This window comes from Lycorma delicatula, chromosome 3 (genome assembly GCF_047948215.1).
Source record: "Lycorma delicatula isolate Av1 chromosome 3, ASM4794821v1, whole genome shotgun sequence".
NCBI classification, from domain to species: domain Eukaryota; kingdom Metazoa; phylum Arthropoda; class Insecta; order Hemiptera; family Fulgoridae; genus Lycorma; species Lycorma delicatula.
Window position 1 is genome coordinate 171,292,769 of NC_134457.1, and position 24,462 is coordinate 171,317,230.

Here is a 24,462-nt window from a genome sequence, read left to right on the forward strand (position 1 = left end):
AAAGTATCAATATTACACATGTAAATAGTAATATATGTTTATATCTTTATTACTATTACATTCATGTATCAAGATATATTTTAACTAGGAAAATTTGATGACTTTAATGAAGCTGGTAAAAATGTTAGGCTATTGCCTGAAATTGAATCTGAGATGAGCTGATCTAGAAGAGCCAGTATGTTAAATTATTAAACTAACTTGCAAGATATCTAGAATACAATGCAGAATTGAAAGCCAGCCATTAAAAAGTTATTAAAGCTGAGCTAACACTGAACAACTGGTAAATAAAATAAATATAAAAAATGCTGACAATACAGTTGTAGGACTTACTCGACATATGGCTTTTTTCTGATGCACGGCTTACACACACAACTTAATTTAAAATATTTATCGTTTTATTTAATTATAATATTTCTTGTTTATTTAATTTAATGGTTCTAACTGAAGCGCATGCGCATACTGCATTTAATTTGAACAGGTATGGCAGTACTAGCGGCCACTTTAAATGTCATTTATTTATTTAATTCTACTACTCACTTGTGACGTTATAACATAGCAGGCGACTATAGCAGCTTTACATCAGTGCTACACTAGTGCTCCTTGTGGTGAGAGGGGGTTCTAATGATGCACTATACCCACTTAGCCACTGGTTTATTTAGATCATTTTTTGTGGCGACTGTGATTTTGCAAAAAAAACGTTTTTGGAAATATTATTTTTTTAATTGTTAACAAATATGCCTAAAAAAAATAAAACCTTAATTAGGTGAAATCTCAAGATACTGAGGGTGACCTTGGTCTACAGTCTCACCTCCTTAATCTTTTAAGTTGAAAATTGAATTGCATCAATACCACCCTATATATAGAAGTAATCTGACCAAGTTTGGTCAAAATCAGTCCAGCAGGTATAAGGTGTGAAACACCGAACACAGACACACGTGCATGTGAACATTTCCATCCAGTTTTTTTGGATTCTTTAAGTGTCAAAACATAAAAATCCAGTGAAAACCACATATGCCCAAATTGGACTGATTACAAAACTTTCCCTTCTAAAGCTATAGCACTAGGCGGGAAAAACTTTATTTTTTTTGGAACCTAGTAACAGAATAACTGGAACTGGAACAATTCATCTGCAGATTACTGTTTACAATCAGTGGCAATGTGAGTTACCATAAGGACAAAGCTAGAAATATTCTGCTTTTGTAATGCACAATACATCGTACTACATGGTGCAGTGATGATACAAGAATGTATTTAAGTTTACATTTCCAGAGTCGTGCAGTAATTATGATCCTTAACTCAGGCTAGTTCAACTGATAATTTGAGAATGCTATAAATACCATTAAACCACTTGTCCCTCAATAATGAAGAATTTTGTTGGGTGTGAAATATGTCAGAGGTTCATGGTAATGAGAGGGGAATAATTTTTGTCCAGGATAGAAAAAAACAAATGATTGTCCTGAACCTGTCTGTCAAGTTAACGTAATTTTTATCAGAAGAAAAAAATAGTGTTAAAAAAATTAACTGAAAATCCAGCCCCTAAGAAAGTTTTATAGGTTTATCATCCACCAAATTAGTTAAGAACTTCCTAAATCATTACTTAAGCTAAACAGGCAATGACTTAGGTAAGTAATTAATTTTCTAACTGGCTGTTTTATGATCAGAATTGATTTAAAAACTATGAGACTGCACTAAGAAAAGCCCATAAGCAGATTATGCCAACAGTGTTACCAGCAAGGAATTTGTTTCTAGAATGCTTTAAGGCAAAAAATTGATTTTTGGAGTCTTCCATCTTTCAAGTACAGCTTCTAAATTTTTAAGTCAGACTTCACCTGTTAAAGAATGTAATAGAGACCTAGACTTGTATGGTCACAATAACAGTAAATACACTAAATCCTTAGGTGTTTGGGCAGAGCTTCTTTCCCTAATCTCATCTAATTTAATATGTTTAGATGTTTATTAACTCCTTGTCTTCCGCTGGTCACTATATTAACCACTGGTAATCAATTTTTCAAATTCAAATTTCTCATGAACCATTTAACATTGAAAAAGATTTTTATATGGATTTAATCACAACGCCTTGAATTATGAGAAAATGCAATAACCATAACAGTCGTGTATAGTGTAGATATTTCACAAGGGATCAAATACACAGTACTTTTTTTTCACTGATGTCATTGTTTAAGTCATAGTATTTTGGTTTTTTTTTGTTTATTTGGTTCTTATATACATTAGTAGTTTGTTATCTTTTATATAATTGCTATGCAAACGTAAATTCAACAGAATAACGAATGAACGTGACTTTTATGAAAGGAAGCAATAATTTTAAATAATTTGTTTTTTAAACCATACTTGTTCTTTATTCAAAATATTTATATATATATATCAAAGTTAGATTTTATACTGGTTCAATAACACAAACGTACGCTCGTATACTCCTTTACCTTTACCGAAATCTCAATTTTTTTAGAGTTACAATTTTCTGAAATGTGTTTTTTTTAAATTTATATAATCAGTTTTTATCGGATATAAATAAATTTTACGTCAAATTAACCAGAAAAGTCTATAGTTTAAATAAATATAAAAAAAAAACAAAGGCCACTGATCATTAAAAAAAAATTGTAATTTTTTTTTATACCATATTTGTGTGCGCGCAACATAATCAAATATTAACAAAAATTAATTTTTGTTGAACAATATAAATTAATAACGCATTGTTAACATACTCTAATTTTTTCAGATTTTTTGGATAAAAAACAATTCAGTAATAGCGAGATAAACAAACGTTTACTGAAATCTCAATTTGCGCGCGAAATAAAGCAGGAGGTTAAGGGTTAATAATACTTTTAAAATGTGAAATGTTTTCATTTCTCTAATATAAGAAGGAAAAATCAGAAATTTTACAACACCTACCTTTATACTTATTCAATTTTTTGTATATTTAATATTAATTTTGTATATATTCAATGCATTTTATGGAATTAATTATAGAATAATTGTTTATTAATCCATTAAATACAAATAAACATGGGTATAACAAGTTAAATGGCTAGAATAATTAGCTTTTATAATGCCTGAATTCAATTAGTGCTTGAGGAGAAACAATTTTTATAATGATGAATGCAATTTTTGGATAATGGAAAAGAAGAAAATATTACTGAAGGGTATGTTAAAGAAAATAAATTAAATTAAAAAAAATGCTTACAGAAACAGATTTAAAAAATTACGGTTCTGTTTTTGAAACCCATGATAAAGAAGTGATCACATTTAGGGTTTTCAAAATTAAATTTCTGATAAGTTACAGTCATTTAAAGTTTTATATTGTTTGATTAAGTCCAGACACTGTGTGCTATATCATCCAACATTTGTTACAAACAGAAGATTTTGTACAAACCTTTTTGCTACTATCATACCTCAGTTGTAGTTTTCTTGGTACATATTTTCGTTATCGTCTTCTATTTCATTTCAGATAACAGATATACATTTTTCTCTTTAAAACAAGCAGTCTTCTTTCTGTTCCATTTTTTCCCCTATTATTGACAATGTAGCAATGAAATTTAGCATTTTTATCCTTTGAATATGTCTTTTATTTGGTAGGTTTGTGCAATCTTTTCATTAGAAAACTAAATTGAGATTTTATTTACTGCACTGTGATGGAAAGTCACCAGATTTGCAAGTATAAAACTTTTTGAAGTAGCTGGCATGGTGAATTGTTGTCCAGCATGTGTATCTAGTTATTTTGTGTTCTCTCACTATTTATATTGACTCATTTTGTGCTAAATCCTATGTTTGTTACACTTTTTATACCAGGCACAAAATAGATAATGTAATCACATTTTAGGTAATATAAGGAGTTAAAAACAAAATAGAAAATTTTCATTTTGGATTTAATCATACATTCTAGTACAGAAATTACAAGTTTTAATTTATTACAATTCATAGATAACACTTAAGTATTTACATTGTCTAAAACATGCAGCACCATCTAAACATAAAACATTGCCTAAAACTACATAGCACTATCTAAGCATCTGCTATCATATTTATACATTTAATTTTTTTGAAGTATTCAAAAGATAAGATTTTTTTGATTAGCCCATTATCTAATCAGTGATAATATGTTAAATTATTCATTATTCTTTCAGAAAATGTAAGGATATACATTTTATATCTCATGTTTGTGATATATGAGAATCACAAATGAAGTGGATTAATAATAATAAATTATTTTACATAAGCTGCTGTAATCCACAAATTCTAAAATTGATGTTATATTTTAATTCCATGGAAAGTCATTAATCACTGAACATAATGCATTTAAAAAAAATATTTATGATCAAATTTTTTCAGAGTATTATAGAAACTCATTGATAAACTTACTAATACACCTATATATCAATTTATCTATTGGTATCAATATTTTTTCCTTGTAACCATAAAAACTCCTTATTTTTTACTTTAGACATGATAAAGAAAAGGTTTTTCAACAAGTTATGAACTGCTTGTATGAAATTCCATTACATAGTTTGATCGTATGGTTTAATCTGTACCAATAGAAATAGTGCTGAAAACTATTCAGAGATATCTGAATAATTATTTAATTTTAATATGAGGAAATTCATTTTAATTTTATATTATTTTTACAGCCATCAGTTTGACTTGTCATTAAAAATACTGAATAAATAAAGTTTCTAGTAAGGTAATGAAGTAATAACAATATTTCTCAGTGCAGTCATTTTTTAAACTTTTGTGTAGGTCTAACTCAGTTCTGAGATTATTCTGATAAATAGTTTATTATTCATATATGATGGGTGTGTAGGACTGAATTTTTTATATAAATAGCATCTTATTTACCATTGTTTGAATTAATTTTTTTGTTAGTCTGAATAATGAAACTTAATTATAAAACTTCTTTTTGAAACAAAATTATGAAACTAATGAATAACAAACTTTTTAATTTCTTGACTCTGTAAATTATTATTTAAACATTATGACATTAAATATCATTAACATTAAAAAATTAACTATTTAAACACCTTTTGATGAATTTTAGTTGTATTACAAAATTCAGTAGCTTAAAAACAGGTTTATGGCAGTAAATATTAAATTAAATGATTTAAGTTTATACATAAATTATAATCACATGTTTCTTTTAAAACGTTATATTTGTTACCATGTAATGAATATTTTTATTGTCACCAGGAGGCAATTCATTTTTAACTGGCCTGAAAAATACAATTAAAAATAAATTAATAACTTTTACATTTTACATGCTCATGTATATAGGAGTTATGCATTAATTTATCCAAAAACTTCAATAATTTAATAGTAAATTATATTAACCCACCACTTGGGTTAGAAATTATAATGTATACGTGTTATGTAGTTTTACAAGATCATCTCTTGAAGTCAAGAGACAATTTGCCATTTAAGTAGTTTTAAAACAAGCCATATATTTATCACTATCATTATACAGAGAGCATTTAGATATTTTTTTTGCTTGAATGGCATATCAAGTCCAGAGTTGTCAATGTAAAAGTTCATTTCTGTTTTTTATTCTTGTGGTAAAAGTATGTAATTCACTGATTTTTCATTTTTGTATTCACATGGTCTTGTAATCTTAAGGTATAAGTATAACAAAATATTCTATAAAATTTAAGTATAATTAAATAAAAAGCTTGCTTTTGAAGAATTAAATCTTTTGAATTTGATGGAAAATATTGATTTGTACATCATATTATAAGTTATTCTTTTTGCATTACTTTTGTGAACTACAATTTATTGAAGAAATTACAGAAAATTATACACAAAAAGTACTCAATTTTTTTACATGAAATCCAGGTATACTTAAACTTTTCATCTTTTGATTCATAAGGTAAAACTCTCAAGTGTAAGCCTTTTTTCCCTGATACATAAATGTAATTAATTATATGTAGTTCATTATAATCTATATATATATATATATATTAAAACAGTGCTTTGTGAAAACATTATCTATCATACTGTTACCTAGGAGGAAGAGGTGGTGCTGTCAAAGGAGATGGAAAATTTATATTAATTTCATCATCAGAGTCAAAATCATCAACTTGTTCTACAGCTACTGTTGATGAAGTATTTCCAGAAGTGTCGGAACTATCACGTGTGAAACCTTTATTTTGTACTCCTTCTTTCATATACACGTCGCTGTTAGCTAAATAAACAAAGTCAATTATCAATTAAACAAAGTCAATTATTATTATTGCCCTTTCATAAAATGAAAAAAATATTTTTTTTTGAATGATACTGCTAATTGGAGATCTGCCAACCTCCTGATTGTACTCCTTCTTTCATATACACGTCGCTGTTAGCTAAATAAACAAAGTCAATTATCAATTAAACAAAGTCAATTATTATTATTGCCCTTTCATAAAATGAAAAAAATATATTTTTTTGAATGATACTGCTAATTGGAGATCTGCCAACCTCCTGACAAGTTATAACATAATTGCCTTCCACTTGGAAGGTTCTGGATTCAAATTCAGGTCACATTTTATTATCAGTCATTCTGCACATAGTACAATATTCATCTCATCCAAAAATTCGACTCCTATCCAAGTATATCAGACTGTAAAACAAATGAATAAATCGTTTTTGTAGATTTAAAGTAAGATATATATTACATTACATTTTACAGTATAAAACTAAATACTAAAACAGTATTAGTAAATATAATTAATAATATTACAGTATTATTAAATATAATTACTATAAATTATGAGTAGTAAAAAATTTCTTTCATTAAATTTGAGAATTTCTAAAATAGTTGTTACACCTTATTGTATCTATAAGAGTCGTTGCTGATGTCTGCATGGATTGATAACATCTTTTTGTTTTTCATTTGCTAAGTTTTGGATTTGAATAGAGAATCATTTCTTATAAAAAATGAATTGACAAAAATTAAGAGGGAAGCTGTTATTGGGGTTCAGCCTGTAGTTGCTGGGGTGGATATATAAATTACCTTCTTATATATAATTCTTTGATTTGAATTTGAATACTATATGCATACTGTGAATAACAGTATGGATGATTACTGTGGTTGAATTAATCATTTTGTCCTGTGTTGATCAGTATGGGAGGATTGTACATGCCAACTGCCAAACAATGATTGGTCTGATAGCCTGTATGAAGATAAAAAAAAAAGTCCAGTTGTTTCATTTTGCAGTGATACATGAAAAATGCATCAAAAAATTTACTTCTTGCTTTTCTAAAATGCTGTTCCATTTTTTTTTTTTTACCAAAAATCCAAATTCTCACTGGATTTGAAATTTGATTTCATTTGCAACAAAATCAAATTACATTTTATTTTGAAGTGCTGTAATAAAAAGCTATTTATAATATCATTATTAAATATTTACTTGTATTCCTGTCTGAAGTTTATTATCATTTCTTGGGAATTTCTCAAATAGTCAGAACAAATTTTCAAGATAAAATATTGGCTGTCAAATCATTGTTTGGTGCCTATAAATATGAATCGTGTAAACCAATATTTAGATAATTAAAAATGTTAACTATCTATGTGTTTACATAGATTAAATTTAGATTTTTTGTGTAATCTGTGTAAACATCCACCAAAAATGGTGCTTGTATTTTTTTGTAATTGTTACTTTGTTTTTTGCTTTATACGGGTTTTTTTTTTTTAATTTCTGGTAAGAAGAATGGTCGCTTATTTGTAAAAAAAATAATATCCAGCTATATCAAACCAAAGAACTGTTTTCACATAATTAAACACAATACTAAAACTTACAAGAAAGAAAAATTAAGCTTCCATTCCTGTTTAATAAATTATGAGATCATTTAAAAAAATCTTTCCATCAATTTATTTAAAATACAATTTAAAGTGTTCTTTTACAGAAACAATATTACTCTGTCAATAAATTAAAAAATAACACTAATTAAACATTTTTTAAAGTAAACCAGAGCTTACTTACAGCTCCTCAATTCAACATGTATATAAATATGTGCTCAATTTTTATTAATACCTTTTGAATTGTGATTTCTGCTGTGGTTATTTTTTTATACTTGTTACCTTCATGTATTTACCTTAATATTGTTTCACACATGTGTATTTTAATAATTACATCAACTTTAATCATATCTATTTTTTATTTTATAATTAATTGTGTATTTTGTGATGCTATTATGATTAAGGCTTTAAAATGGTTTCCCTTGATCCATTCAGGCAAATGGTGGGCAGTTTTCTATCTTTGGAGTAGCATGTCTACATTTTCCTGTCAAGGTGTATATAATTTAGTATTATGTTTTGATTAGAATTAAAGGTTTATGTATTTGCATTTTTAAAAATCTTGTACATGGACTTGATTCTTATAACCAGTATCGTTCACAATACATTTTATTAAATGTATTTCAGCTGGTGTATTTGTAAGGTTAAAATCAACCTTCAGGCTGATAGTGTATAACTGTAGTACAAATTCCTTATAGTATGAATACGTCATTCTTAATATAGAACTGACTGCACTATTTACAACTGGTATCTTTATAAATTATGATAAAAAACATCATTACATAACTCTGGTATATCTTACATACTTCACACATCTACATAAAATAGAACAATAAATTTAATTTTGTACAAAGATTAACAGGCTTTGTAAGATTCAGGGATAACCATATTACACAATTGTAAACTGCTGTTGAAATATTTTGTGTTCTCTGTACGATATATCAATTGAAACTTTCACTCTGCAGTCAAGTTTCATAATTTTATTTTTCTACAGCTTTATTATAATGTTTGAATTTTGCGGTTGGAACCTGTATCATAGTTACCATAGTGAGGGTCATTATGAAACAGATCTTCATTATGATATAGTTCTTCAACTGATCAAAGGCCTAGTCTTTTCAACCAATCAGAAGCAGATGTTGTTTAATGTATCAACTGTTTTTTTTTTCTTTGATTTTAATCTGATTCAGTAGTTTGCAAGCAGAGGTTAATTTGAAAGTACACCAATAGGTAAGTAAGTTTCTATATTACATCATTTATTCTTTTGTTAATTGAGGAAGAAATGTTTTTAACACCAATTGGTATTAAAGAAAAGGTAGAATTTATGACTAATAATCTATTGCCACAGCAATGTGTTGTTCAGTGTTTTTTTTTGAAAGAATTTAAAAGAATATTCTGTAAACAATGTATTCTATGATTGATTTAAATCAATAATCCCAATATTTTCATAACTGTAGAAAAAATACTGTATGCAACTCTATAATGGGCTCTTATGGTTAATGCACTCTTGCAAAGTTTATGACACGAACTTTGGCGAGTATCGTAAATTACTTCACCCTTATGCATTAATGGCTATCATTAGAGGCTCATAGCGTAATGTACGAATTTTTATTAATGAGTTTTCCTTTTACTTACATGGTTGCAGAACCTTTTGTGTTTTGCTGTTTTGTTTATCTATATAAAATAAAGGTGGAACAAACTGCTGTTCACAATTTTGTTCGTTAGAAGAAACACCTCTGTTATATTCATGGCATTCAGGTGCTCCTTTGCCCTCATCACTAAAAATAAAATAGAAAATTAGAATTTCTTTCTCTTAAGTACATCTTTGTTCTTTAAGTAAGTTACTGTAACAAACTAACATAAGTAAGTAACTAACATTTTATTTTATCATTCAGTATTTATGGGTGAATTCAATTATTTTTAAAGACAGTCCGAGGATCCAGAGGGGCCTCTTCCAGAGAGAGTGTAGGCTCCCCTATGAATCTGGCTGAGGAGTTGAAAAGATTATTGGAGCGCTATTGATGGCAATATAGGAGGCATGAGGACAAATACATATGATGCGGTGTGATCATTTATCCGCTTTTCTTTCTGCATCCAAAAGTTATGGTTTGGATGGTGTTTACGAATGTGGGGGTGATACTTCTATGGCGATGGGACCTATTTTGGCTCAGTATGACACTGTTGATGGTTGCAGATAGGGGTGAAGAGCAACCACCAACCTAGGTGATGTCTAAGCGGCAGCTGTGGGCTTCCCCGCCTGCACAAGGTGAAAAAAGAGCATGGTGGACAGCCTGGGCTCGTTAGTCATGGAGAGGTCTGTGGGAGGCATGTTCGATAGGGAGCTCCATGGCCTCTAGGACTCCAATGAAGAGTTTCCTTCGGTTGGGTCTGGAACACAGGTGATATCTGATGCGCTGTCTGTTGAAGCCAGGGATGACCTGGTGGGCAAGGGTGAGAAACGAAAGAGGGAACTGAATGATGAGATGAGGAGGGATGTTCTGCTTTAGGGAGAGCCTTGTATGTTTGAATATCTACTGGGCGAGGTTGGAACACATATTAAGACATTAGCAGAGCTCGTAGCACCGAATGTTAGCACCAAACTAGAGATCAAGAAGTGCTCCTCCTTGTTCATGGAGCTGATGTGGTGTACGGAGTAGCTAAGAGGTTTGGGCTCTTTGTGTAGCACTGTATTGAGGGAAGAAGTAACCGAGATGGCTTCGCAAACTGTACAGATGGAATATGGAAAGCTTTTCGAACGCATTGAAGGTGGCCAGCTGACCTTTTCATCAGATGTGAGGCAGCGATAGGGTCTGTTTTTGGAGTGCCCAATCAAGACATTGTGGTGGTTTTCGAACTTACCAGGGATGTTAAGTCAGACTACAGCAAGCAGCTCTTGGAGAGTGCTGTGTTGGTCAGATGGTTGCTGAAGCAAGAGAAACTACGTCGAGGACAAGTAGTTGTTGAGAAGGGACAAACAGAGGTCCTGTTGAGTGACCTGGACGATGAGGAATAGGGAGCTTGCTACACTGTCATTGTAGACTCTTCAGCAAGGAACAGGATTATGGTGGAATTTATCTGTCAAGCATTGAAAAGGATTTATGGACAGCATGTTTAAGCCATATGTGTGGCAATGGTGAATCACACAGGCTGGTCCTTGAGAAAATTACTTGAATACCATAATAGGAGGATGAGTGGTAAGAGTTCTATTTATTTCAAGGAGGATAGGTTGCAGATGTGGACCAATATGAGTGGTCAGCAGTGAGTGGTTGAGGGGTCGGGCATGATTGTCCTCAAATCTGGAGGGACCTCTTGAGTGGAACTCCTTCAGAAGGTCAAGAAAGAGGTTACTATGGAAGATCTGGAGGATGTTCTCTGCATTAAAAAGGGACTGGGAGAATCCGTTAATATACGGGTTAAAGAACCGAGTAAGCATGTGGAGGCAGTGCAGAAATGAGTTAAGGCCAAATTAGAGGGTGTTGACATTGCTAAGGGAACGAGCAAACCCGTGTATGTTCACATCAAAGACCTTGAGGAGGGTACCACAGAGACGATGGCTATACAGGAGGTTGCTGGAGATGGCAGGGTTGAGGCGAAGGTAATATCTCTCAGGTCAGCAAATGGTAATTCGAAGAATGCCACTGTGACACTACCCTATGCAGTGACAACTCCTTTGTTGAAAGCAGAAAGGATAAAGGTCGGCTGGATCCTATGTCATGTTGTCATTAGGCATGAGAAACCAAAATGCTAAAGGTGTCAGGAAGTGGACCACAGTGCGGCCAATTGTAGTGGCCTTGGTAGGTCGGGTGCTTGTTTTAATTGTGGCTGAGGTGATCATCGGGCCTCTGAATGTAGAGAGCGGTCCAAATGTATGAAATGTGATGGGTTGGTTCACAGGACAGGGAATGGACTGTGTCTGATGGTGTGATTGTCTGTATCTTGACAGTGAAGGTGCTTCAGGTGCAAGGAGGATGGTTGGGAAAATAGCTTTCTTTTGGAAGTGAGCTGGGGTGCTTGGGCAAAACGGTGTATTAAAAGACCACAGACCTGGTGGGAGCATCCCTTTAGGGGGATCCTAGCTTGAAGTAAGGCATTGGGAAGACCTAGTCCTGGCTCTCTGGGTGGTGCTGTTGGTCCAGCATAGCTGAGTCCAGTATGGTCACTTGGGTGGTTAGAAGCAGATGTAAACCCCCCCTCCCCCACCAAAGGTCTGAGTTATGCTAACAGCAGATCCGGCCTTGGGAAGAGAGGGTTGAATGAAATGGAAGGAAGGAGGAGGGAGAAAAAAAGAATGTGTCTTAGAGAACTACTAAATTATTAAGGGATTGAGATCTTCTTTAAGAAATGTTTAACAGTTACATAAGTATTTAGAATGAAAAAAAGTGTGAACAGTTTTTAAGTTTGCTAAAAGCCTGAATTGAATTGTAAGATTTGCCTCTTCTTGTGCAGGAAACAGAAGTTTGTTAAGTTCCTTCTGACAACTTGAAATTAAATATGTAATGAAAGTGAATTAATTAAATTATTAAGTGAATGTATGTTCACAAAGTTGAAAGATCTTACTGATGAATGCAACAACTTGATCTTAAAACAACATACTGGTGATATATACAAAAATATATACACAATTAAACATGTGCAGTAAGCAAAGATATTATCACCATAATGACTGAGATTAAATAAAGAGAACCTTACGGTATTGTATTTTTATGATTCTATACCTGTCTAACAGGAGGACATTAATGTGAAGTTAACATACCAGCCTTGAAGAACAGACATACAGCAGAAGAAAGCCATTTTGAAAGTAAAGGAAGGAGTGATGAAGCTAGTGGTGCAAGTAGAGAAAGGGGAATGAAGCTGAAATTAGTATGTGTGAGATTATTCAGAGGGAAATTTGGAATAAAATTGAACAATTTAAGCATGGGTTCCCTAATTCCTACTAATATTTCTAACATGTTGAATAGAGAATAAAATAAAATTTCAGTACATATGCTAGCACAAAATTATACAGAAATGTATTACAGGATTTCCTACTGTTAAGAAGATGAAACTGGAATTTGTGGTTAAATTGTATTTTCAGTTTATATTCCAAAAAAACAAGATATAAAAAAAAACCTTTGGGGCTAAAGTTTAATGTTACATAATTATTTCTACATTTTGTTGCCATATTGAATTTCAGAGTGCCTTGGTTATATAAATTTTGCATTGATTGCAGATCTAGAATGTTTTCTTGAACTGGAAAAGCCAAAGAAATACAAAAGAGAAAGTATAAAAAAAATTATTTATTTATTTATTTGAAGAATGGATACTTCAGATAGTAAATAATATGCAGTGAATTGTAACCAGTTTATTTTTTAAATGGGTTGTCAATAGTTATAGCAAATGGCATCATGGTCTGAAAGGCAAGTGAAGTTCAGTAAGTTTTTAGCCGAAGATGTTAACTGAAATTTTGCCAGTGCATCTCTCAGTTTTATTTGTAATGTAGTATTGGTTATTGGGAGATTAAAAGCTTTTGCTAAAATTAAAGAAGCTTATAATGCTGCACTATGTTTACAAAAGCAGATATTAGAATCTTCAATCATGGGAAACAAAGAACTGGTTGGTCAGTCAGTTTTGCCTCAGGACTTGAAATTTCTTGCATATGACATATCTTTTATTGATGCTGCTTGACATTTGTATTTAATATTTCAGGAATTCTTCAAAAAATACAATGAAGTCGATAAATTAAGACAACTGCTACATGTCCATTTATTGTCCAGATTAATTTTGTTTGAAATAGAAAAAAAAAATTATTTACTGATAGAATTTTCCATATTACTCTTTTGTTATGATTTTTTTCTACTTCTCTAGATGGGTTCAACATACAAGGAAGTGCTTAGTGAAGTGTTTGTTAAGTAATTGTTTTGTAAAGCCATTGTCACTCGTTTTATAAATATGGCCAAAAAACCTCATTCTTCTGTTCTACTTTTCCATTTTAAAACCTTTATTTCTTGGAAATTTATATTTTAAATCTTAGCCTATAATCTTCATCTGTTGTTTTGGGTCAATACATCAGAAAAAAAAAAAGTAGAGTTGGAGAGTAATGAAGTTATTAATTTCAAATTACAAAATAATAAATTCTTAACCGATTTTTGACCGGGCAGCCAAAAAGAAGAAAAAAATAAGTTACCTCAAAAATTTATGAAGTTTGTGAAAATTATGTTAAAGGTAGTGGCAGAATTTTTTTCTTTAAATCCATACTGCCATTCCATAAACATGTGCTCCTTCCTCAAGGCTCACAACTTTGAGAGTACAGGAAGTAGTGATCCCAGGGGCTCGAGCTGGTTGTAGTCTTTCTTCTCACTATGTACAGGCTGTAATCACACCCATATTAAACACCTACTCTATACACGAAGTATTACATATGTACCAAACAAACAAATATGTACTATACAACTCTAAACATTTCTCCTTCCCGCAGATCAGGCGCTATGGGTAATGTGTTTGACTACATATTGCAAAATGTTTTGAATAGCAACTGCAGTTAAAGGTGTGAAATAATTGTGTTCGTAGGCAGAAAGTTATGTGTACTGAGTTGCAAATTATCTCCTTTGGGAATCATTGTAACCCAATTGTATTTTATCCCTTCCTCCAGTTATGGAGCTTTATCCATGGCTCTGCCATATTTCACTAATAACAAGAAAATTTCACTTTATAACTAAATTCTATAGTTAATGGTTTACCCAAAACTCTTTTGTTTGTTTGTATAGAGATCTGGGTCAGTTCATCTGAAAATGGAGTATATGATGTAAAAAAAAAGTGTAACAACTGGCTAAGTTCTTGTTTTTTAACAATCCATCAGTCAGAGAAGGGTAAAGTCATAACAGAAAGTGTCTCTCTTTGTTATTTATAGGACTCTACTTAAGGAAATTATTACCTAAAAAGCCCATTCAGACACTGAACACTGATGTAATTCTTATAAAGGTTAATATTAATAAACAAAATGATCTATACTTAACAACTAAATAAAAACTTGAACCTGGTGATTGTTTAGTCACATATACTGAATTTCAGTAGAGATGTTTCTTTCTATCATAACTTTTTACAGTTGTCAAGAGTTGAAATATGTAAGGAACCTTCAATGCTTGATGAACATGTACATATCTCAAAATGTAAAAATGTTTAGTAAAGCAAACAACTATGATATGAACACCTACTGTTTCTTCTGGAATGTGTTAAGGTTGGATATTTGTCTGTCTGTATGTCCTGAATCTACAATGATGCTTTTAAGTGTCAAAATTTTGGACATATATACTGCATTTGAGAAGCTTCTGGTGTGCTCAATATGAGGTTAAACAGGAGGTTAAAGAAGTAAATTTGTTTAGAAGTTGACCCTCGTGTCAACTGCAAGAATAGCCAACCACATTATTCAGTTCAACTACAGTTTGATTAAAAAAAGAGAAGTTAGTTTTGAAATAAAACTACAAAGACTCTTCTTCCCATCCTGCTCATCAGGAACATAAAAAATTTGAAACTAGAAGAATTTGTTTATCCTTTGCTCTCAGGCAAGTGTATATATTCTTTACCGCATAGCCATCATTTGGATGTCTTAACAGTGTAGGCATTTTCTTGAGGAACTGAAGTCTGTTGTTCATCCACAAATGATCAAGTTATTTTAATTCATCCTAGTAAAATTTCTAGTTCTTTATTTTGATGAGTGCAAGATTTTGATTTAACATTTAAGAGAACTCAGAATTTAATATTTTTAGTTACATGCAATTAATAAAACCAGTTGGAGTTCATATTTAATAGATGTGCTTCATTTCTGTAGTTTTGGTGAAAACTTAGCTGATATGGTTTTTTTTCACTTCTGTGTGAGATAAATATCTTTAAGAATATTGAATGCCATCTTAACTCTTCCTTTGATTTGCTACTCTCTGATTAAATGCCCTTCCCTTAGCTTAAGATCCAGAATAAAAATGTTACATATTCAGTGTGTTATGTGGTGTAGAAACTTGGACTTTGAGTTGTGCTGGTATAAAGAGTATCATGAGTGGACACATATGATTTTGAGGATAGGAATAAACAAGAAATAATAAATTATGTAAAATCATGAAAGCTGCATATTTAGTCCATATTATGCATAGTAAGAATTTCAGTGTGTTGCTACTCATAATTCAGGAGAAAATTCAGGAAAAAGAAGTAATGGGAGGAGAAGTGTAGCTTGGTTAAGAAATTTAAGGTAGTTGTTAGGGTGCAGTTGCAGTAAGTTGTTTAGAGTATAGAGTACAGTATTAAGAGTGAAGATAGCTAACATTCGGGACAGAGACTGCAGATAAAAAAGAGTATAGTTTCTATATTTGCTTGATTGTATATGTTAATTATGGTGGAAATGCGAACCAGTATGCAGAATTGGTAGATTTCTGAACGATGAAGCCATAATGGCAAACGGTTTAAATCTGTTATATAAAATTCATTATATTTTGCAGAATTTCTTATCAATATAAATGTAATTAGTATAATCAATTCTTATCAGTATAATTGGGGATTCTTCCTCCTAGAAGTGAGAATGCTAAGGATAGTATTATATGGAAATTCAGAATTCAGTTTTTGTGTTTATGTTTATTGCTTATGATTTATTTTTATTTTTTTATTTATGGTTCTTTTTTGTCTATTTTGTTAATTCTTTGTGCTAGATATACCCACTCTAGTTTTTTTTTCTATTTTGGTGAGATCCCTTTGAAAGTTATTAGAGTTGCTCATTTTCTGATATTTAATTTTAATGATACACCATTTGTTTACTTTAAGGCTTTTTTTATATTTAGAAAAAAATAATAATTTTTGGCTAAACTGTAGTGTGAAATTATTTTGTTTATTTACAGAATATAATAAAAAAGAAATGGAAGTTCATCCATGAAATATAAAAAAGGAGTAAAAAGGAAATTTTAAAATATGGTACTGAATAACTACACATCACATTAATAAACATCATTGTGCTACGTAACATACATTTTTTAGTTTAACACTACCAGTAAATATGGGTTACAGATGAATGAAAAACATATTTTTAAGTAAATAAATTTAAACTTTAAAAAAATTGTTTTAAAGGTAAAATACCTGTTGCAACAGTTTCTAAAAAAATTGTGTATTTTCTTTCTCAAAATATATGTGGCTCCAGCAAGTAGTATTACAAGGATAGCTATTATAACTATTAAAACTATAATAAGAATTCTGTTTGACTGAGGCGTCGCATATGGCTGAAATCAAAATAAGATTGATTATTATTTTACTAATACAAATTAATAATTACACTAGTCAACACAAAATTTGTACATAACATGTTACACAACTTTTCTCACTGCAGTTTGGGCACTAATTTCAAATATGCTACTGAAATTGTGCTACCACATAAAGGTTTGACGTAAATCATAAATTTGTAATTTTTTTTATAATAAACTCATTTTAATCAACTACTAGTTACAATTAAGAATAGTTTCTGTATTTTTACTTTTAAACAATGTGCATACATGCTTAATAAAGAAAAATATATATATACACTTTATCATGAGAAATAGACACGTACAAATGTCATTATGATGACACCATACAGATATCTGTTGTTGCTTACTACAGTGCTTAAAATCTTATTCAATCTAGCTTCACTTGTCTATATGGTGTGTTGTGTTTCACTGAGTTATTAGTGTTTTGTTATATTTTCATTAATTCTTAATAATACAAAAATGATATTTCTTGTTTTTATTTGCTACAACATAGCTTCTGCAAATGTTTGTGGATGTTCAAATCATGCAGACAATTTGTGTTATGTCTGTGGTAAATTTATGCCAAAATCTAAAAGAAAGACTTTTCTGAATTTATAAAACAGCTTATAAGTTTTATTTTGATTGTGCACTTGGGGATTAAGATAAAATCTGAGTGCCTAATGTTATTTGTCCATTGTGCTCAGTAATTCTAACTGAATGCTTGAAGGGGAAATGATGTGCCGTATGCTGTACTGATAGTTTGGTGTGAACCTAAGGACCGCTTCAACAAATGCTACATTTGTATGACAGATATATTTGGATTTTCATTCAAAAATAGATAGTTTGTAACATATGCAGATGTATCTGTAGCTCTAAAGCCGGTACCATACGGAGATGAGTTACATGTACCTGTACCATCATCTAATCCGATATTGTTAGAACAATCTGAAAATGAAGTAGATGATATTGAAGAATTTCTTCCTGTATCTGGTGAGAAATCTCCTTATTAATTCAACAACATGAACTTAATGATTTAGTTCTTGATTTAAAATTATTAAAGCAGCAAGCAGAACTTCTGGGGTCTAGACTGCATTAGTGGAAAAACAATAGTTACTATAATTAGAGCACAAAATAAAACTCTTTCAATTTATTTTACTATAAAAAATTCATTTGTGTTTGTACTGATGTCAATGGCCTAATGAAAAGCTTATTCCTGAAGAATGGTGTCTTTTTATTGATTCTTCTAAAGTTAGCATGAAAGGAGTTTTATTGCATAATGGTAACAAACAGCCATCCATTCAGCACAGCAAATGTGAATAAGCTGCATGGAAGTCCTTCAAAGACATTGTTGGTGGTTTTTTAGGCAACAGAAAGGATGAAAACTATGTTTTTTTTTTTTTGTTAATAAGCTGTTAGAAAATTACAAATATTTAGGATGTAGGATGTCATTAAATTTTCATTTCCTACACTCCCATCTAGATTTTTTCCTGAAAATTTGGGCTCTGTCAGCAATGAACAAGGAGAGCATTCCATCAGGATATTCTGACCATGGAGCAACAGTACCAAGGAAGATGGGATCCTGGAATGATGGATGACTGTTGTTGGTTTTGTTTAGAGAAATTGATCAAACATCGTACAAGTGAAAAATTTACCAACATATTTAAAAAATTAAAGGTAAGACAATTCCAATGATTTTAACTTTTAAAAACTCTTATTTTAAAGACATTTCCAATGATTTAAGAGTTTTAGAAACTCTTATTTTAAAATTGTTTTAATGATTTCAATTAATCTGTGTTTGAGAAAATAAAAATTTAGTTAATTTAAACAAATTTTAAATGAATATTCATAAATAATAATTTTTTTAAATATTAATTTCATAGTGATTATGCATTTATTGGTAAATAAATTGCATGTCTAAATCATATGTATCTAAAAAACATGATCTATTACACAAATTCTGATAATAGTTTTGACTTCAGCACCCAAAATTAGTTAGAATCACCATATATGATTTCAGACTCTTGAAAAAAAAAAATTTATTGACTAGTGTTATTTTTACTATGTATTTCTTATGTTAAATGAATGGTTTTTAGATGACAGTAACGTTGTAGAAGACCTACTCTTCTGTAAAAGTATCACTGCTAATGCAAAGGCTAAAGTAAGTTAGGCTGCTTATGATATAAAACAACTTTGGATATAAAAGTATTCTTGTTACTTTAAAAAAAAAAAGAAAAAGGTTTGGAGTGGACTAAGTGTGCATTGGTGTTTGTATTGATGATGCTTGTTTCATGTACAGGTGTTATTGATTATTTCAGGCTTTTACTCGAAACAAAGCCTCTGAAGAACTTGTCTCAGGGAAGCACTTTCATTCACAGCCAAACACTGATGTCAAAATATCTAGAGTCCTACATTGAATCAGGTTTTAGAATATTTAGTGAATGTAATAAACTTGATACAAACTTGGTTGTTATAGGCAAGATTTTTCAAAAAACTATGTGAGGATGTGGGATCCAAATTCCACTCCTAAGTGGTAAAGCTCAGAGAGTTTTGATTCAATTTTCAACTTCTTATTTCTCAGAAGCTGGTTTTTCTACAGTTGCTGTGATAAAATCTAAGTATCGCTTGATAATCAATATGGAGAGTGGAATGAAGGGTTCTCTGACAAGTTTAATTCCACGCTTTGAGCAAATGTGTGGCGATCAACAGGCTGTTCCATCCCAGTAATTATTATAATTAGTTGAATTTGTTCAATAAATTTTTCTGTGACCTAAAATGTGTTTTATTTATTTTTGCCTACCCTTGTAAAAACATATTGGCTATTTTGCCAAGTCTATTTGGCAGAATTTGACATAGAGAGTCTTGGGAAAATCTGGATTCAGAAGGGTGTTGAGAATCAGTAAAATTTGAGAAACACAATACTTTGAATTAATACTGACATAATTTTAATTAGAAAATGAACAGATACATTTTTTTTTCTTTAAAAGAGATCACTTTTTTTATTCAGGGTAAAAATTGATAGGCTATATATACCTTGATGAGAAATGTAACAATTTTTAATTCTCTAAGCTGGATTTTTCTTCTTTTGTTTAGACTTTTTAGATCCCATTGCATTTCTATCTTCTTTTCCTCTTCTTTCCATTGTTTCTAGTACTTTTTCATTTTTTCCAAGAGTGCTTGTTTTTGCTCTTCTGTAAATTTTCTGTAGCTGTTTTTTGGGTTTCCTTTTCATCTAGTTTGACATCCTCAATTATTTTTTGAAACTCTATTTTGTCTTTTATTGTTTTTTCTAATTTTTATTAACTTATTCTAGTTCTTGGTTTACTTCTGGGAGCCACCCTAGTTTTGTTTTTTATCTTTGTAAAAGTTAAGTAATTGTTTTGTAAAGCCATTGTCACTCGTTTTATAAATATGGCCAAAAAACCTCATTCTTCTTTTCTACTTTTCCATTTTAAAACTTTTATTTCTTGGAAATTTATATTTTAAATCTTAGTCTAATCTTCATCTGTTGTTTTGGGTCTAAAAGTCTTCTTTAAACTCTTCTTTCTTCTTTTAAAAGATTTATTACGTTAAACGTTCCCAAACATTTGCTTGCATATAAGGCATCTGGGCAAATTACTGCTTTAATGTCGAAGTTTAGCTTCATAGTTTAAGAATTTTTTTTTTTTGTAGAATTTCTTATTGTAAACATCCACTGTCAGTCTATAAGCTGTTTCCATTTTATGAATCCTACTTTTAATTCCTTCTTTTTCAATAATAATTGGTTTATTATCTCCCCAAGATACTTAAATTTGCCTACTTTGTGTATTTTTTTTCTTTTCTAACATTATTTTTTCTATAAAGTTCTTATCATTTGTTATAAATTCTGTTTTTTCATAGTGTATTTCTAAACCTTTGTTTTGCGTTTTCTGCTAATAGACATACTTTTAATTTTGCTTTTTCTACATTTCTAGCTAGGATAACTACATCATCTGCAAAGGCTAAATGATTAGTAGCTAATTTTTTTTTCATGTTCTAAATATATAGTCTGAGATTCTATGTTTAATTAGTTCTTTATTCCATTCTCTAATTACTTTTTCTAAGGCAGTGTTGAATAGAATTAGGGAGATTCCATTACCTTGCCTTATACCTGTTTTTATCTCAAATGCTGCAGACAATTCTCCATATAATTTAATTTTAGATTTGATGTTTAATTATTGCTATACTTTTCCTATCTACTTCTGCTTCTTCCGATAATTTAAATAAGATTCATGATATACAGAATCATAGGCTTTTCTAAAATCTACAAAAATTACAACATATTTTTTACCATTTTTCTTAATATAATTTATGATAGTTTTTAAATTTAGAATTTGATCAGTGCATGATCTTCCTGGGCAAAAACCACCCTGATACTCTCCTAAATAATTCTCAATTTTTGTTGATTATTCTGTTTTGTAGTGCTTTACTCAAAACTACTACTTTTGTAAGCAATTGATAAAAGTGATATTCCTCTTTAGTTGTTTGGGTTCGTTTTACTTCCTTTTTTGTAAAGTAGGTATATTTACTGCCTTCTTCCATTCCTCTGGGATTTGTTCCATTAGCCAAATTTCTTCACAAACAGTTTTAATCTTGTTTATGCAAAGACTTTTTTCTTTTTAATTTTTGCTAATTATTTTAAACTTTTCTCTTATATTTGTTTTGTTATTTCATCCAGTTTTTAGCTTTGAGTTTTCAAACTCTTCAATAAGTCCCTTTTCTGTTTTGTTGAATTTTAACTTCTGAATGTCGTATTTAATTAGTGGTTTTATGGCTTTTCTTTCAGAATTAGTAAGAATTTAATTTTGGTTTACAGAAGGTGATGTGTAAAAATCTGTCTTTCTCACTTTAACAATTTGGATTTCTGTTAACTGTTTCAAAGAGATTCTCACATTATCTATTTGAAATTCTAGCATATAATTTGGTGATTTCCAAGTTGGTTTCTTGGATGTTTTTTAAATCTGGTTGTCATTATTTTCAGACCTTGTTTTTTATATAGTTCTATTAGTCTTTTTCCATTTTTGTTAATCTTCTTATGTGCAGAGAATCTTCCAGCTGTTTCCCAGTTTTCTTTTTCTCTGCCTATTTGAGCGTTAAAATTTTCCAGTATTATTTTAATGCATTTTTTATTTAGTCTTATAATTGTGTTTTCTAATTCATCCCAAAACTTTTCTACTTTTTCTCTAGTATTAACGTTGTGTTGGTTAATTGGGCATGACAGTTAATTAGGACGTAGTATTTGTTTTTAATTTTCAGTGTTAGAATGGAGAATCTATTGTTAGGGAAGATAAAATCAATTGTGTTATTCTTGTATTTTCTATTTGTTGCAAAGGAGAATCGAAAAATAATAAAATGAAAGTAGTATTTTTAATTATATAAGTTGCTGGTTTTCCTTTTAGAATTTTAAAATTCCTATAATACAAAGGGTTTTTGTCTGTGAATCTTGTTTCTTGTAAAGCACAAATGTCAATTTTAAACTGATTTAAAAGTTTTTCTAGTTCATTAAATTTTCCCACTTTTAACACTGAATTTACATTAATGTTCCAAAAAAATATTTTTGTTTTAATTTTAATTTTGAGGATTCCAAACCTCTTTGATTCGGCGTAAGAAAAGGAATTTTCAGGTTGCAAAGGTAATTTTTCCTTTGAGAGATTAAAACTCCCTGAAGTAATTCCATTAGTTTTTCCATCTCCATCTTTAGAAAGTTGAAATGTTTAGCATAGAATTCCTTTCGAGCAATTTATTCCATTACAACTAAAGATTTCATGTCGTTTGAGGTCTCTGCTTCAGTTCAGTTTAGACTATTAGATCTTTTTTATTGCAAAAAAAAAAAACAGTTTTTGCCCTTTTTATATGACTTTTTCCCTCCAGCTGATCTTTAGAAGATTCTTTGCCACTATGATTGCTTGTTCCTTTAACATCTTTAAATTTCCAAGGAATTAAAAACTACTGCAACATTTTTTATTCAGATTTATTTGATTAAGGTAATCTGAAAGTTTTGTTTATGAAAAAAATGAACAATATTAAAAATGGTTTTTCATCTTTGACATGTAAGTGATTTACAAAAGATACAACTAGGTACAGGTGCCATGAAGAAATACAGAAAGTGTATTCAGAGGAAATTTTTAAATAAATTGTAAGAAAAGGAAAGTGATATATAAACACTAGGCTACATATACATGTTTGTGTCTATATGTAATGTGCACATTCAAACATAAATGTTTATGTTGTATTGGAAATTATCATTATCAATTTTTTGTTAATATCAAGTCAGAGGTATATAGCCCTCTTAAATTTTGTTGCTAAATGTTTGTTCTTATAAAAAATTTTAAAATCTTTTATCTATGTTTAAAAATAATCTTATTTTAGTTGAGACATGTATTTATTACCTTTAAACCCAAATCTTTGAATCTTGGATTTTTCTGGATTTCTGCCCACAATGCAGTAAGATTGTTATAATCAAGTTGGTAGGGTCTTACATCAAATTTAACTGACAGCTTACTGTGTACACATGTGTCTGCATGAGGCCATTCAGTTGGACAACTGTCAAAACTATCCAAAAAAATATTTTCCACACTGAAAAAAAAAAAAAAATTAACCAACTTTTTTGTTTTTAATCTTAGTATATTTTTTCATATTTTGATGTGATAATATGTAAGTAACTTAAGAATAACAATTGAATGTTAAACAACGATTACAGTTTAACTTTTAAAAATTTCAAACAACTGAGTGTGTTGAAAATTTAATTCTGGTTTGTTGGTTTTTGAGATATTGTCCCTCAAGAGCTTTCACTTTAAAATTACTGGCAGATTTCTGATTGCTAAACTTGATTTTAGCCTTCTTTTTGTAACAAACAAGTTTCAATCTGTGGGAATCACTCAGATTTTGAAATCCTTGTTAAGTGGTGAGGGGGAAAGAGAAAGAGAGAGTGTGATATTGAAGAGAAAAGCTTCTTTACCTGCAACTCAAAGAGAATTAAGGAAGTTGATGAATCATCAAAATTATTTCTACCTTTAATGTCATCTGTGTTTCCAATATTTGAAATTATTGTCAAACAGCAGTTCTTGTTATAATTGCTTTAAAGTTTACTGTAAAAGACAGGGTCTTTGAACCTAACATGTGTTTTTTTTTGGGGAAGAAACTAATCTAAATAAATACAATCTTTCTTAGGGAACTGTTATTCAAGTACAAGGGTAGCTCAAATTAGCACTTGTATGAATGGTGTTAATCAGGGTATTTATTTTCAATGGTAGATTCCATTATACTTCCTACTGCAAATCAGATACTAATCTATCTAAATTCCAGCAGAAGTTTTCTAATCTTCTGTAACAATTCTTATGTGATGATGTTTACTATCTCTTGCAATTACTTTAGCTAGTTGTATTTCAGCTGATTTTGAAGTCAAGAATTCTAAGTTTCAAATCCTAGTAAAGGCTTTGT

General features: G+C 30.2%; 1 protein-coding gene across 2 annotated transcripts in view; it reads right to left on the minus strand.

Annotated features, from left to right (window-relative positions):
* Positions 1 to 3,875: 3,875 nt before the first annotated feature.
* The window catches only part of LOC142322216 (uncharacterized), a 35,908-nt gene continuing 15,321 nt past the window's right edge, over positions 3,876 to 24,462 (minus strand). For both annotated transcript variants that reach the window (XM_075361035.1, XM_075361036.1), the window contains exons 4-8: positions 23,412 to 23,598; positions 16,865 to 17,004; positions 9,410 to 9,552; positions 6,007 to 6,187; positions 3,876 to 5,222 (exon numbers count right to left, since the gene is read on the minus strand). In XM_075361035.1, coding sequence (XP_075217150.1) covers positions 5,150 to 5,222; positions 6,007 to 6,187; positions 9,410 to 9,552; positions 16,865 to 17,004; positions 23,412 to 23,598 — 724 coding nt within the window. In that variant the 3' untranslated portion in view covers positions 3,876 to 5,149. The remainder of the gene's footprint in view (positions 5,223 to 6,006; positions 6,188 to 9,409; positions 9,553 to 16,864; positions 17,005 to 23,411; positions 23,599 to 24,462) is intronic.